This window comes from Melospiza georgiana, chromosome 3 (assembly GCF_028018845.1).
Source record: "Melospiza georgiana isolate bMelGeo1 chromosome 3, bMelGeo1.pri, whole genome shotgun sequence".
Lineage (NCBI taxonomy): Eukaryota > Metazoa > Chordata > Aves > Passeriformes > Passerellidae > Melospiza > Melospiza georgiana.
The window spans coordinates 5,545,663-5,561,920 of record NC_080432.1 but is presented as its reverse complement, the minus strand read 5'-3'; the positions used below and the strand labels follow the sequence as shown (position 1 = coordinate 5,561,920).

At 43.3% G+C, this 16,258-nt stretch overlaps 1 protein-coding gene across 5 annotated transcripts in view; it reads right to left on the bottom strand.

Moving 5' to 3' along the window:
* The window catches only part of RUNX2 (RUNX family transcription factor 2), a 215,397-nt gene that overhangs the window by 95,535 nt on the left and 103,604 nt on the right, over positions 1–16,258 (bottom strand). For all 5 annotated transcript variants that reach the window (XM_058021192.1, XM_058021193.1, XM_058021194.1 and 2 more), the window contains one exon: positions 7,483–7,656. In XM_058021192.1, the coding sequence (XP_057877175.1) occupies positions 7,483–7,656 (174 nt within the window). The remainder of the gene's footprint in view (positions 1–7,482; positions 7,657–16,258) is intronic.

Below are 16,258 nucleotides of genomic sequence, written 5' to 3'. Positions count from 1 at the left end.
TCTTGTTTATTATTTCTCTTCAGACATGATTTGTTTGAAGAAATGTCTGGAAAGCAGATACTTCCTTGAAGCAAAATAACTATATAGATATATACATGTAAAAAAAACCACCTTCCAATTTAATTTTAAGAGGATTTTCCTGGAGTTTGCCATTTATATTAGAACTGAGTAATTTAAATGGTTAACATAAACTTCTCAGAAATCCAAAGGACACTTGATCATTAAATGTAATGAACTTCTTTGTTTTAACAATTTCAAGACCAGGGTTGTATAGATTGGCACAGGTTCAAATCTGACTGACTGCTCATTGTTACAGCTGATATTGACATATTTCTCTGCCTCATTCCACTACGATAATTCACCATATAGTCAATGGTAAATGATCTTTGAATGGCCACAGAATGCCTAGGCTTGCTGGAAAAACAATCTTAAAATTAATGGTGTGTTAGAGCACAATCTCAAATCCAAGATCCTTCAAACTCCAAGACCTTTTCAATCTCTGCTTCTGAATCGAAAACAGGGCCCCTAAAGTTTTGGGGTTAGGTCAGCTTCAGTGCTAGGAGGAAATAACACAGCAGGTAAAGGCTGCAAAAAAAGTCATAGTACAGGATGTTTTTACATCATTTTGGTCTAAGATGGTGGAAAGCTCAGAAAAAGAGGCACCTTTCTGGAGGCTCATGCCACTCCTGATAGTGTAATCCTCATGGCACAAGAACTTCTTGAGCATCTCTGGCACTCTCATCACTTTGAACACCCATGCCAGACTTGGTTTTATACTTAACACCCTTAATCTAGCAACTGTGAATGTCTGTGTGGGCACAGGAATGACAAATAGCAAAAAGTGGTCTTTCAAAGGCTCATGTGTTATTTCAAAACAGTATCTCACACTGCATTGTCAGAAGCAGGATATAGGGCTGGATGGACGATTACTTGACCCCAAAAACAACCACATATTCTTTCAACATCTACCTCAAATACACCGGTCTTCCCAGGGAAGAGGAAATAATGAAGAGGAAAATCTTTAACCAAATTGAACATTAGATGATTCATCAGAGCTCAGTGACTGAGGAGGAGGTCACAGTACCTCAGGGCAGAGGGTTACTGCGATTCCTCCACACCAAGGCATGGCTGAGGTCATGGTCGAGGCAGGGTGGGAAATGTTGCCCTGCGGATGACTGGTTCAAGGTATCTGTGACCCGTTAGGAAAGCAGAAAGTGAAAATACAAGTTTCACCAGATCCCAGAGCAAATGCCCTAAAGCCAGCCCTTGCTGCCTGATGGTGGTCAAGGTTTGCAGGGACATGAGAGAAGAGAGGTGAAACACTGTCACCCTGCCAAGTCGAAGGTGACCTGTGAGCCCACAGGGCAAACATCACTGCTCAGCAGCATTGCCCAATTCACAGTGAAAAATGCCATGAGGCAGAGCCCAAAGCTTCCCCAGACAGTCCCTGGAGGTGGACATGCAGATCATGTGGTATCCGCTGGTTCACAGGGAGATGGTCCTTGCAATGGTGCTGGAGCACTGACTTCAGCCACTGAGGCCCACCAGACCAGCTCTTCTGGTCCCACACACCATCAAACCTCCTGGGGGAAGGAGGGTGCTGGGGGCACCACAGGGATGTGCCATCTGCCACAGCAGCACTTCCAGGGCAGACCCACACAGATGCTTCTGAGGCAAACATGAGGCCCTTAAGAGGTTCACCTCCTCCCTGCTCTGCCCTGAAGGGGTGGGATGACTGTTTAACACCTACTATTGGGGAAGAAGCTGTGAGGTGATTTGTGAGAGGTTTTCCTTGGCCTCCTACACCACAGGCCAGCTTCCCTGTCTCTGGCTGGTGGGCTCCCAGAGGATCCCTGATAACCAGGGACTTTGCACCATCACCCAAAGCACCACATGCTCTGCAGGCATGGCACATCCTCCCATCACAAAAAAAGCCCAGAACAGATGAGAAACCTTAAAGCTCTGAGTGCATGTGGATTCCTCTCTAAAGGAATCCCTCCCAAAGAAGGAAAAATACTTAATATAAAAATAAAATGAACTGCCCAGGAGAAAGCCACCCTCATTTACATATGGCAGCCATGGGGAAGGGCTAACTGAGCATTCAACAACAGTGAAGGAGTCAGAGGGCCACTCTGAGCTGGCCTTTACACTCGAAAACTTTGGAGTGATTACTAAGAGCAGTCCTCCTTTTGTAAACATTTCTATTATGCCTGCGTGGGTGTGAGGGGAAGTGCAGCTCTCAGCGTATTCCTTCACAGCAGGGCACATTGTGGGTATGCTGAGACAGCCTGGGCACAGTTCAGCTGAAACAAATCAGCGGGGTGAGGCCTAAACTAATGTGCAAACAGCTCCATCCTGTTTGCACTTCCAGGTGAACCTCCACAAAGCAGGAAATACTGAGTATTGCATATTATTTTGTGTCTAGGTTTTGCTGTCACATTTGTAGTCATGGGACATGCACAGGATTCTTGACTTTTGTTGTCTCTGACTGACTGCATTAAATGGACAGTGGATATTGATGCTTAATGGACAAATGGACAGTGGATATTGATGCTTAATGGACAATAAGAGTCTTTAAAAATTAGTCCAAGAGGAGATGCACCACATAAAACTAAAATTATAAAGGAAATAAAGAAAGAGCCCATCCAGTGACTCCTTCTCCCACCAGTAACCCCAGTATCACAACTGGGGTTTGACTTTCCAGTATCTCAACTTCCAATATGGAAGTGGCTTTCCAGTATCACAACTTCTCTTCTTCTAACAGAAATTATCATAGGATCATACAACAGTTTGGGTTGGAAGGAACCTTAAAGATCATCTAGTTCCAAATGCCCTGACATGGGGAAGGACACCTTCTATATTCTGAAGTGTCATTGGAGAGAAGCAAAAACCTGCAAATATCCCTGAAGAACAACTTTTTTCACTTTGGCATTGGATTGTGAAGCACACTAGTTTTCTATAGGAAAAAGAAACCAATTCCCCCTTTTCCAAGATGAGTTACATGACCAGAGCATGATCAAAGATTGGCAGCTCCTTGGTGTATTGTCTCTAATACCCAGACATCACATGCATCATACTCTCATTTAAACCCAGCCATCAGCTCTAGCTCTGGCGGCTGCTGGTTGGATTAGTGCTACTGCCAATAGTAAAAAACAAGCTGTCTGGAGCTATCTTTGGTAAACACTTAGAGCAAATATCCTCACTTCTGATCTTAACAAAGCCAAGATGACTTTCTGCATGAGTAACCCAACTATTGTTGTAACACTAATCCCCTCAGCAAAACAACAACAGCAAAACACAACCTTCTTCCCTTCTCTAACTCTTTTTTAGGCATCTTTAAAAGGCCAGGGCTTCATCTGGATTGCCCTGTTCAATCAACAAAGTCAAATCCAGTGGAGTTACACCCCAATGTACAGAAAAGTAATTGAGACCAGATTTTGGCCTGAAGAACCTCTAAATCCATTTCTCCTCCCACCCCTCCAAGAGTCACATTTTTGAAATTAAAAAAAAAAAAAAAGATAAACTCAATGAATCATGCCAGTGGGAATCTAAGTTTTAAAAGGGGGTAGAGGGAAATAAAAGTCAAAAGAATAATAGGAGGAGAGCAAGCTTTATGAAATGGAGGTCCACAGTGGCAACTTGTCAGTCAACCAGAGGATGAAATCAATTTGCATAAAATTTGCAGGCTGCAGATTCCGTTTGCACTGTCCCTGAAATCAGTCGCTGTCTTCAGTGAAGATGTATCTTCTCACTACCTTCCTGCTAAGCTGGCTCTGAAGACTTTAAATCTGCTTTAAAATGATGAGAAATGGAAGCATAACATCCCTGACCTGCATGGAGAAGGGGAAGAGGAAAAGGGGAGAAAGTGAAGGTTTCACAGGACTTGCCTTTGAGGGCTGTTATTTCAGTGATGAAAGTCAGAAGTTGCCTATAGATCAGCCAGTGCCGCAGTGGTGATGGAGCATGAAACCTCACTTAACTCCCACTTTGCTGTCCCCACAGCCCAGCCCATGGGCTCCTCACACCAACCACATTCCTGACATTACACCTGTGGCTTTTCCTGGCCTACAGAAGCTAATCCTCACCAGTTGCATCTTAAAAAAACCCCAGGCTTTCCTTGTCTCATACTGGAACACTGATGCAACAGCTCAGTGTCTGAACGGGAATGTAATCGGATACATGAACAAGTTGCACGAGCCCGTTAGGGAAAGGGGAAAAAAATAAAAAAAGCAAATATACCAGTGAACAAATGTGAATGGACAGAATTCCTGATTTACGGGCAGCAAGCAGGGTTCAAATTGGATCTGCACTGCCTCAGCAAAGGCAGCTGCTTATTGGACCATTTGTTTTTTAATCACCCTTCGATGTAGCTTTTGCTGAATCCTAGTTAAAATGCCATGTTGAATAAGGGCAACTCTGTGCCTTGTCCTGCCACAGCCCAGCCCTCTGGTAGGTTAAGGACTGTGCTGTGATTTGTACAACCTGTACTCTGATACTCCAGGAAAATAAACACAACCTAGACAGAGAAAAGAAATATAAGAGTGAACCCTAAAGTGCTGAGTTCTTTCAGACTCAGGTGTGGGTCAGCCAGGCTTTAAATAATATGTCTGTTTAATCATGCAATAGCTATGCAAGGCCTCAAGTGGAATGAAGCAAAATGTGCTTGCTAGCAATAATATGTATTTTTTTTGTAGGAAATCAGTATTTACTGTTCCAGTTATTAGAAATTTATTATTTTCCCTAAATGATAACTAGGCAAAGAGATAATGAAAGCATGGTATTTCTAAAGGAATGCTTGGTTAATGCCAAGGAAGGTAATTCAAAAATCCTGGTTTTCAGACAGAAGGGTCTATTCCCCTTTTAACATATACCCAAGGCAGTGGTTATGTTAAGAAGCCAGTGGCATTCTGAGTATTCCACCAGAACAGGGAAACTGGTGTTGAAGGACAGCACAAGCACCTCACTCCCTACCACCACAACAAGCAGGGGCATGTTCACCAATTTCCCACTCAGCACCCGACCAAAGGGTGCCTCATCCATGGCATCACATTCATCTCTCCTTGGCATGGTTTGTGCAGCAAAGAGTACCCATTCATCCCACAGGAAAGATCATAGAATAGGAACTGTCTGCAAAAAAGCATCCCAGCACTTTGGTGGAACATCAGAGCACGCTGAGCTTTACAGATTACAATCAAGGTCCTGAAGAGCACCCAAAAGCCTGGTGGAGAGCCAGTGTAATTCCCAGAGCTTGCACCCATGTAACATGCTCACACCAATCACCCAACTGAATGGGATGACCACCAGCAAGTAAATCGAGAGCTGGCTGTTGGACTTTTCTGAGGGTGGGAAACAACATCAGAAATACTGTACCAGACCACTAATTCATTAGGGAGTTCTCACCATTATGGGGGAAATCAGAGCAACTTGGGGTTCTAATGTATCCCATAACCTTGAATTTATCCAACAATAAAAGCACATAATCCACCAGAGATGGGAAATCCAGCCTGCATCCCTCAGCTCACTTCTCTCTGCTTTACCAGCACTGCATCTTCCCTCTCTTGATGAAGTCTCAGCTGGTGCTGCCTTAAATTTGCAGAGAAGGCAGGGAATGTCACACAACTTTGTTTCCAGTCAGGCTTATTGAAAGCTCATCTGAAGCTTTCATCTCTGAGATCTGTAAATGCTGCTGCTGCCTCATAACGAGGCAGAGAAGTAGTCTATTAATCAAAGCCAGCAGAACATTTTCTACAGGAGGCATTTATGTGAAGGGGAGCAGCATATGAGGTTACACTTAGTTAGGAAGAAAATTACAAGGGGATCTCAGTTCTTGTGCTTCAGGGCATAAGCTGATCACCAGATGGGGTCAGGAAGAATTTCAGCCTCTTTCGTTCCTAGATATAGTGTTGCACAATAGGTAAACTATGGAGGCACAAGGAAGAAGGAAAAAAAACCTGCTTATAGCCTGGATTTCCCCCCTGCTTTCTTGGGAACTACATCTACAAACATTGCCGGACAGAAGACTTGGTTAGAAAAAAATATTGTGTTTTAATTCAGCAGTTCTTACCCAGAAAATGATATGCACAAGAGCCCTGACTTCACATGTCCAATGAACAAATCATGAAGCCTAGCCAAAAAAACCTGCTCTGGGAAGCTGGGGAGCAGCAGGTACCATGTAATGGGCATAATCAACATATTTAATATATTATAAACATTTTACACTAGTTAAAGTTAGACATCTAGATCTGAGAGAACTTTGCCACAGCTCATGGGAATGATTTTTTTGTTGCAATTCCTTGAGTGCTTTGGGTTCAAATTAACTCACTTCTCTTTCTTACTGCAAATTAATAAACTGGTTGAACTTAAAAAAAGAAGGAAAAGAGAGAAGAAGAAAGCCACAACACTTTGTTAAAACCACTGAGTTTCAGCTGGTATCATGTCAAAACCACTTGAAACATGAAACTAGAAATCTTCCTAGGTTGACTCAAAGACTATGTCTATACTAGGAGTGCTTTACCAGGAAAGGAATGCTGGTGTAAAATGCTGGCAAAGGACTCTGCTGTGGATACAACTGTCACAGCAGAAGTGAGTATTAAATCTGTCTAGGGAATTGAGCCAAGAGCTTTGTTGACAGACTGGCATCTAGGTAAAGTTCTCCAACAATTCTAGCAATTGGTCAGGGGTAACACCTCTTTACATCCTGGATAGACACAAACATGTCAGCACAAATTTAGAATCTAGAAATGTCCAAAGTTAGATAGAAGTTGTTTTGAATCTCTTTTGAAAAATTTAACCAGCTCTGACTTTAGAAAAAACAATGTTGGTTTATTTGGTAGGCTTCACAGTTTTGCTGCAAACTTCTGGCATAGCTGCAGTTAAACATCTTATTTCAGCCTTCTAATCTGTGACACATGGTGGGTGCTTTATGATTTCTCTCAGCACAATGAAATCTGTCTCTCAGCATGCAATCATAAATGTTGCATACAACCCTCATGAGCAACCTTTGGAGATTTCTCCATAACCCAGTTCATTTATTGTAACCGTGGTCAGCACTGGTGGTGGAAGGAAACCACCATGTGAGAAGATTGTATTATTATTTTGATAAAAAGACCATCAAGTGCTGGCTTCTTCCCTCAACAAGACTGCAAAATAATAAGGCTGAATAAAAATGTTCATTCTATTGTACACTGAAGGTACTATTGCAACACAGAGAAGACAGAGCAACGTGGCAGTTAGAATTTCACAATATCCCTACTCAAATGACCTGGACTGACTATTTTAGATTTATGGCAAAAATAAATTAAAAAGAAAAAAAATTACATTTTCAGCTTCAAGCACTATAGAACAATCCACTTCCCACCTAGCTTTGCTTGGAGAACATCCCCCACTCTGTAACAGCCTCTTTGACTGCAGCTGAGACACAAATATCCATAAGCAATTACTACCAATGCCTGTGCAAGTCAAACCTATGGTTCTGTCTCTTACCTGTAATCTGACTCTGTCCTTGTGGATTAAAAGGACTTGGTGCAGAGTTCAGAGAGGGCCGTGGGCTCTGGGTCGGGACCCCTACTCTCATACTGGGATGAGGAATGCGCCCTAAATCACTGAGGCGCTCAGAGAACAAACTAGGTTTAGAGTCATCAAGCTTCTGTCTGTGCCCTGGAAACAGCAAATCATAAAATAAAAGCGTTAATAACAAGATTTAGTAATTTAACACACCCCCAAAATAACCCCAAAATGGTCTCTAAGGACCTGTTACTAGATTTAATGGATTTACAGGTATCTCAGCTACCCCCAATAACACAGAAACGTTGTGAGGGGGTTGTGTTTTGGACATGGTTGTGCTGGTGAAAGCCTTATCAAGCACAGCTGTGCCCATACACGTGTACCATATTACAATTCAAAATAAGCACTTATCAGGACACCCACACAAGGACTTTTTTGTCTTTTTTTTTTTTTTTAATTTTTTCTCCTTTAACTACCCAAGGTAGTTAAACAGGCAAGCTTTCCCTTCCAAAAGGAAGCCTCATATGTACCTACAACTTATCAACTGGGACAATTAATCCATGCCTGGTTTAGATGTTGTGGATTTTTGCTAAGAAAATGCGAGCTTTTCTTCTCCCCATATTTTTTTTTTCTTTAACTCTGTTCTAGTTTGTCATTAGCTTTCATTCCTCTGGGAGATTTTACAGAAAGTAATTAGTCCCTGTCAGTTGAGAAGAGCAGTATCCAAGGAAAACCTCCAAAGCTGCTGGCCAGGACTGGGCCCTACACTCCCTTGCATGGTCAGCCTTCCTCAGTGCTCCTACTGCAGTCACCCAAAACAGGCCAGCTGCCCCTGGATATATTTGGAACACTCATTTAGGGGTGTTTTGCTGACAAAATATGAAGGGGGGAAAATGGCAAAAGCACTGGGATGCCCCTAATGGTCCTGCTTATGTTGTCATTGTGATGTTTCACGAGCAAGGGCTTTGCTTCTCTAATGGTTGTATTTTTGCTCCTAGGTTTCATTTCTTTCCAAAGGATGCTTCTTGTCCAATGGTGCCTTTGAATGTGAGGTGCAGAAGGTGTTATTTCTATCATTCAGCACAGGGAGAAAAAGGCATGCATAGAGATTAAGGACAGGACTAATTTTACTTAACTTTAGCCATTCATAAATCAGGCATCTAGTCTAAACTCTTCTAATGTAGACTTCCTCTTCGGTTAATGGAAAGAAATAGCTACTTCCAGAGGGCAATTCATCTCATTTGTCTCTGACACTCGCCTTAAAACAGCATGATTCACCTCCTGAATTTGCTTTCTCTTCCTTCTCTGATCAGAGAGGGAGCACACATGACTGGTTTAATTAGACACCCTCGCCATTAGTCAACGTTAAATGGAATGAAGCCTACCCTAAGTTACAGATCAAGGTCATGCAAAAAGCCTCTGGCAGAGCTGAAAGGGGGGCCCAGACTCCTTGATTTCAACCCAGAACCACATCCCTATAAGCAGTGCCGGGGCCCTGGCACAAGCAATAATTGGGGGGGATATTTTAATGCTTTTAACAATAGGAAGGGCCTCTGGTATGGTTTGGGCTTGAATCCTTCCAAATCATCACCAGTGGCTTGAGATAATCCCTGTTGTTCCTCAGCAGTATGAATACAGCCATCTGTCTGGAGTCTACAAGAGTTCAGCTCTGCAGACATGGGAAGATTGTCCCATGTCAGTCTTTGGGCCATAGAACCAATTCCAGTGCTGTTTAATTTATTTTAGAAGCAGAAATGAGGCCACTGAATCTTGAGATTGAACTATCAGGCTGCCACTGCTAAAAAAAAATGCTTTTTAATAGTAATTCTCACCACAGCACTGAGTACACAGGTTCCCACCATCAAATTGGTACCATGGTGCCAACATGACACATAGGCAATGCAATATCCAAACTAAATAAACCCAGACTGGATTCAGAGAAATCACAGCTCTAGACAGACAAAGATTCAGGTTGGGAGATGAGGGGAAACTTGATGGGATTTAACTTTGGAGAAGCTTCTCTAGCAATTTAAAAAAAATTAATTAGCTGACCCATAATTTGGTACTTTGAAGTCTGGGTTTTCTCCCCCGTAATGACTCAGTCTGAAAGCACGGGGTAGGCGGGAGCCTTCTCCTTAGGGAGAAAGTGCTGCTCCATGTTGGAGCTGCCATGGGTGCCTACTCTTCTCTTGAGAAAATATCAACCATTTTAAATAGGGAATAATTTTGAGCTTGTAAAAACTCCATAATAGCAGCTTAATTAGCAGGGTCACATCCAAACTCTACTCTTCAGCATTATATTCTCAATCCATTTAAACTAAGATTTGTACAAGTTGGGTGCTGCCAAATCTGAAGAAATTACTTTTACATACATATGCAGTCAGTGTTCTCTTGGGATTTCTCCCACTTCTTTTCCTCAACAATTTTTATGCATTTGCTTTTCCTTTTGCTAGCTCATATTTTCCACTCTGTTTTCTATAGACATCTCCTTCTCCTCTGTTTTTCTCTTCTGCTCATTCCTGATAATCCTTTGGCAAATTGAGGAGCCTGGGATTGTGGAAGGTGTCCCTGCCCATGGCAGGGGTTTAGAGTGAGACGATCTTTAAGTCCCCTTTCAACTTAAATCATTCTGGGATTTTGTGAAATTCAAGAGGTCTCAAAATAAGGCAAATGTTATAAGTCCATCTCCAGTCTCACACACGAGAGTCTATTTTAGCTGGGAACGAATTTACCCCCAAAGTGAATTTTATTTAGAATTTCTGTGGAAAAAACCCTGTGCTATGTTCATGTAGTGACCTTTTAACTAAAGGACCACTAACAAACTGGTGCATAACCTATTTCAATTGTCCTCAGGTAACTCAATAAATAATTTATTACACAGGTCACCATCACTCCTGGACTAACCTGTGCCAGACAACCCTCAGCCTTGTTTTCATCACATTCTGTTTGGTCATACATAGCTTTGTTAGAAGAGACTTTATACTTAATGATGTGTATTATAGCAGAGCTCTGGCTAACGGAGCACTTTAGGATAGGCTGGGGGGGGGAGAAAGAAAAAAAAAAGAGAGGAAAAAAAAGAAGGGGCATACAGGAAGAAGAAAAAAGATTTCCACATCTGGTTGAATTGAAATGATCTATAGATGTGTTGGTTTGGGTGTTGCTGCTTCCCCCCCCCAAAAAAAAAAAAAAAAAAAAAAAGTAGGGAAGAGAGAGCTCTTTGCACATCTGGAAGACCCCAGGCATCAATGGAACTGCAAGTCCCCAGAAACCAGCAAGGGGCCAAAGGCAGACTTGCCTTCCCCTTCTGGACATTTAAAATTTAGGGTTGTAACACGGAGTCATGTTGTGACAAAGGGATCCACAGAAGGAGCCACAGTCCCCGGGTGAAATATCCCAGGGAGACAAGATGACATTGCAGCTTTGCACATTATGGGTTTCTCTGCTTTGATAAAGGCTGAGACGTGCTCACATTGAAAGTAAGCAGGAAACTCAACAAAACCTTTGTATTCAGGAGGTGCTTACAAAGGCTTGTGGGCAATTTAAATAAATGTCCTGCCTTGATTTCTGTGCAGGAAAAAAAAAACCCTGTTAAGTATGGAGGAGCCATGAGGTATGGGCTGAAAACACTCTAAAAAGACCTTCTGAGTAGCACATAAGCAGCAGGAATGAAATATGTGATACATGTTTAAAACTCATTCCACAAGCTGCTTTTCATCTCTCATTGATATATGTGTCCGTTGACAGAGAAATTCCTGATCCCAGGGGAGTGTGCTAAGAAAAGCTGTATTCCTCAGTCTCAGGACTGAGGCGTAATTTTATTTCAGGAAAAAAGATTAGGGTAGCAAGTGTGGATGGCTGAGGGAGAATCCATGACCTGCTGCAGCAGTGAGTACATCAAAAAGCAATATAGAAACTATGTGAAGAGTAGAATAAAATAGTGTTATAGCTACCCCAATGCCTGCAACACTTCATTTAGTGCCTGTTGCTCTATTGTAAGGATGGATTTGTAGAATGGATTTGGCTTGGAGGGGAGAAAAAATGCTTGTGGACTTAAGCAGACTTGGATGTGAAATGTTGTCAAAAATAAATAGAAGCTGGCCTGTGATTCTCTGACTAAGGATGGGACCCAGAAGCCACTGGAAAAGATCAGATCACCAGTGAGGAGATGGGAAAGAGATGAGAAAAACTGAGAGTTCATAGTCAAGAGCTAAACAAGCTGTTCTGATTTGTCTGCTGGCACAGTACAAAACACACTGGATATCAGAAATCCAGTGTTTGCTCCAAAATAACAAGAAATATTCTGATCTTTCACCACTACTCAGCTCTTTCAAGTCAAACACCAACCTGAGTATAAATTTCTGGAGACAGAAACATTGTCATTAATCCTCTCCAGTGCCAATTTTGGCCATTTTACATTAATCAAATCAGTACTGAGAGTGCTATAAGGTCAGTGAAAACTGCAGCCAGCCAGTCAGTGCCTGTGCTGCTGCTTCTGCTCGCCAGCCCAGCACAGCCTCTGAACATGTTCGTGTGGCCCAGGGAAGCTGATGTTCAATTATCACATCCCAGGCATGGCAGAAGATGTGAGGAGTCTTCATCTCCAGCTTAATCATTTCAGTTTAAACTAAGCACAGGACTGTCTTCCAGATCAAAGCAAGGCAATCTTGAGTCTGCTGGATGTGGTAACTGGAATGGGACGTGAGCTCGTCTCTCATCACTGAACTTCCACCACTCTGCTGGAGGAGGCAAGATGTAAATTGGTCTGTGGAAGAGGCTGACTTGCAGAATGTAAATGTGGTGTTGATGCTTGAAGATTTTTACCTCCTCAGGGAGGAGGGGTGTGCGTTTTTATCTTTCAGCTTGTGGGTGTGGAACTGAAAACTAATCAGATTATGCTACACGTGGCCTTGCCAGATGCTGACACTCAGGGACTCCCTTTCTTTGTACCGTGTACACCACCCACCAGCTTTTTTGTGTGGTTTTTTTTTTCCTGGTACCCAGGAGATCTGGTTACCAGATTTTCAGCAGATGCTTTTATCACTCTCCACTGGGCTAGCTATTTTCAGTCATCACCCAGTTCTATCTTTTTCTGCTTTTGCCTTAGCAAGAAGTACTGTGGGAGTCAGGTGTCTCCATAAAAGAGGCAAGGGATGGCAGAAGGGTCATGGCAGTAAGAGCCTGGGCTGTCACCTGCTGGAGACACATTTTCTGGGACATCCAAGCAGAATGGAGAGTGATGCCCCTTTGTGAAATGCCACCATGGCTTCTGTTAGCCCTATACCACGAATATGGCTCAACACCAGATAGAGAAGTTTGGAGTCATTCCATGGAGTGAATACAGCTGGAAAAGGTAGACAAAAATTCTTTGAGCTCAAGGGCTAGTAACCAAGGATTTCTACAGCTACAGTGAACCAACAGGAAAAGGGACTTGTCTTCAGGTTAAGGAGTGGCAGAAAATAGAAGAATCACCCGGTTCATGACCTGTGAATTTATAGTCTATGCACCTCTGTCTCTTGACTCCAAGAGAAACGCAACAGAGATCAAGAATCCAAGTTTTGATTATTCCCACTGTTCTCCAATGGTGAAGTGCTTTAAAAAGGTAAAGAGTGGGCACATTTTTTCCTACGAACCCTACATGCCTTCGAGACAAGCCCTCTGATTTTTTCTCTTTTAACCCTGGAACACCAGCAGCATTCCAGTGCACTTTGTAGTGTCTACTCTTCTGCACACACATCGTAGAAGACGATTTCACACCACAAAAAAGACAAGCTACCTGTCCTCAGAATTTGGCCACAAATTCTCCTTAAATTCTCTCTGCAGGTCTACCTGCATTTCATTCTGTTTGGTTTTGTGAAACCTTCCAGGGGTAACTGGAAGGTGCTGATATGGGCTTGACTGAATTCAGCTAAGGCTGAAGTCAAGGGACCCAGATTTACGCCACAGCAAAGGAGTTGAGACCTGAGCCTAAGGCTTCCTAACAGCTGTTGTGCAGGGACTGAACAATGCTGAGCATTCACCATGAAGCAAAAATATTCACTGTTCTGTTACAAATTTCAGACAATACCTTACTGCAGCAAGATGTCGCTCCAAAGCATTGTCAATCTATGCACTGGAGGTAAACATAAGGGAGCCATAAACCAGAAGCCCAGAAGATTCAGATTAGCTCTTTGCAAGGAAAAAAACCTATGAAGAAAGTCATGAGGATCCCTCTTTTGTCCCTTGTCTTGTGACAAATTGTCATTGGGCTGGTTTCTCCCCACTCAATCCTACTGAATGCACCCAATCCAAAGTTCATGGAAAAAACCCCAAAACACAAGAGCCAAACAATTTTTGCCCAGGAAAGGAGAAAGCTTGGAACCCTTCCAGTCTCTTAGGTAAAGACACAATTATGAGAAGAAAAATATAATCCACCCAAGAGACATAATTACATAATTAGGCCATAGGCTGTGCATAGGAAAGGTTCTTATAGTTCATAAAACAAGGAGCTACATAGGTGCAGTAACTGTAGTTAATTCACTCAATGAAGGGAAAAAAAAAAAGTTTGTTTTTTAAATAGCTAAGGGCACCAGTTTGCATTAGATTGGGAGTTTAGTCTTCTGACTGTACACAGAGCCCTGTTCGTGCCAACAGGAGTCACTCAGGCGCAGGCAGAAAACAAGCCCCTGTCCCTTTTTGTTCTTAAAAAAGGCATATTTTTACCCAAAGCAGCTAAGACCTGTACCTTAAACTACTGCAGAGAAAAGGAAATAATAAAGACAGACAACTGCACACTGTGGAGGGGCTCAGTTCCTGTGAAACAGATCTAATGTGTATCCCTTTGCCAAAATCCTAATGAGCCCCTCCTCCCTGACTCCTGCTCTGCAGACTACTGGTATGGGTCCAAAAGGGCCAGGTCCAGATCCTGGGGGAACCAGGGACATTTCCATCTTCCCAGAGCTGTGGCTCCTACCCTGGGTGAGCAGAGGCAGAGGGAGGTTGGAACCTCAGCGCTGAGGACAAGCCTATGGAGCATCTCTGGCGTCAGTGTCATTTCCCCACTGATTTACTGGGAGCAAAGGAAATGTCTCCTCAGCTCATCCCACCAGGACAAAAAGGGTATTGGAGGGAGGAAGGGGCAGGAAGGGTGAGAAGAAATGACCCATGGGGGTGTAACCTGTGCCCCTTTGTGCTCGTGGGAATGACTTTAAAGCTTTTGAGGACACAAAGTGCTTTCTAAACTTGAGCGGGGGGCTGTGAAGAGCAGGGACCCAGCTGAAGGGTAGACCCAGAGGCTGGGGCTTTTCAGCAAACTGCAACAGCTGCAAAGGAACCTGCTGCTCACAGAATTTTTCTACACAGAGAGGTGAAAAATGCCTCCTTGGAGCAGGGCTCCAGGCTGCTTGTCTGGCAGCTGAGGGACTGATGGGGGCAGGTGGCAGGGGCCGAGCTGGTCAGGCACTGCAAACGGAAGGGTGTGTTAAAGCAGCAAAATTGGAAGATTTAACAAAGGAAACCAAAATGGTGCTTTGAGAAAAAGGACAGACTGAGCAGAAAAGGGCTCGAGTGGGCTCACTTTTGCACCAATTCCCTCCTACTCTCCAACTCATCCAGAGCTGCAGGACTCGTGCAGCCCTCTGCTCTGACTCTATACTCAAGGTGAATGAGCCAGGTCTGCCCTTGCTGCAGTTATTCCTTTCTCTTTTCTTGAAAAACTTTCTAATTCTGATTAGGTTTTGAGGCTTGATTTGAGCAACACACCGTAGGATAATCAGCTCAAACAGGCCAGGTCAGGGAAGGAGCAGGTGGGACCCCCTTGCTCCACAATGCCTGCCTTCACCTTTATCCATCCTTGATGAACATAAAGGAATCTGTGTTCACGTGAGCCGGGAAACCAGCTACACATTGCTGGTATGGCTGCTTGTAGACATTAAAGACAACTCATATAAACAGAGACTGTCACGCAAGTCTCGGTCCCTGCCTTAGCTCCCTTTGCATGCTGGTATCTGTTACACTCCCCCCTCCTCCTCCCCCTTTTTTCATCAGAAGCAGGGACAAGGGAAAACAAGGGCAGTCCCAAAAAGCTCAAGAGCTCCTCATTCTGATTTATCATCCTCATGAACGCAGCAAAATCTTTGAGGAGCAAAGTTTTCCTCCCACCCCCCTCCAAGAAGGTAGCTATCCTGCAAATATCTCACCAATTTCTGCTGCTTGTTTGCTGCAGCACCAGGCAGTAAAGATCACAGTGAAGAAGGGGGTAAAGGAGGGGGAGAGAAAAAAAATCTCCTTGAACTGGCTTCCCTCCAGCTGGCAGGAGGGGATGGTTTTCTAAATGCTTGTGAAACCTGATTACTTTAAAAGAATAAGAAGGGTGGGGGGGAATGATGTAAACACAGCCATCAAACCAGACTTAAGGCGCTTAGTTTAAATCTAGTGTAGAGCTCTTGGATGCTGCACTGCTCTCTGGACATCAATAGGTGCATTTTCATTTCTGGTTTTGTTTTACGCCCCCAAAACCAGGAGCGCACTACACGCTGAACGCTGCGGTTTACAGTGGGAATTCAGGCATGGAAGACACAACAGTTAAGCAATAATGGATGGATGTGTTTGTGTTTGCTATCTTTCAACAGATTGTTTTGCTGTGTTAGAAAACTACTGTGTTTATATCCGTGCAGCAGGTTTTAAGCAGACAGTTTAAACTTGAATAAAGTGGGATATTTCTAAAATAACCTTGCTAACACAAGTCAGATGGCTAAAGAAACCTGAAAATGTGGTTAAA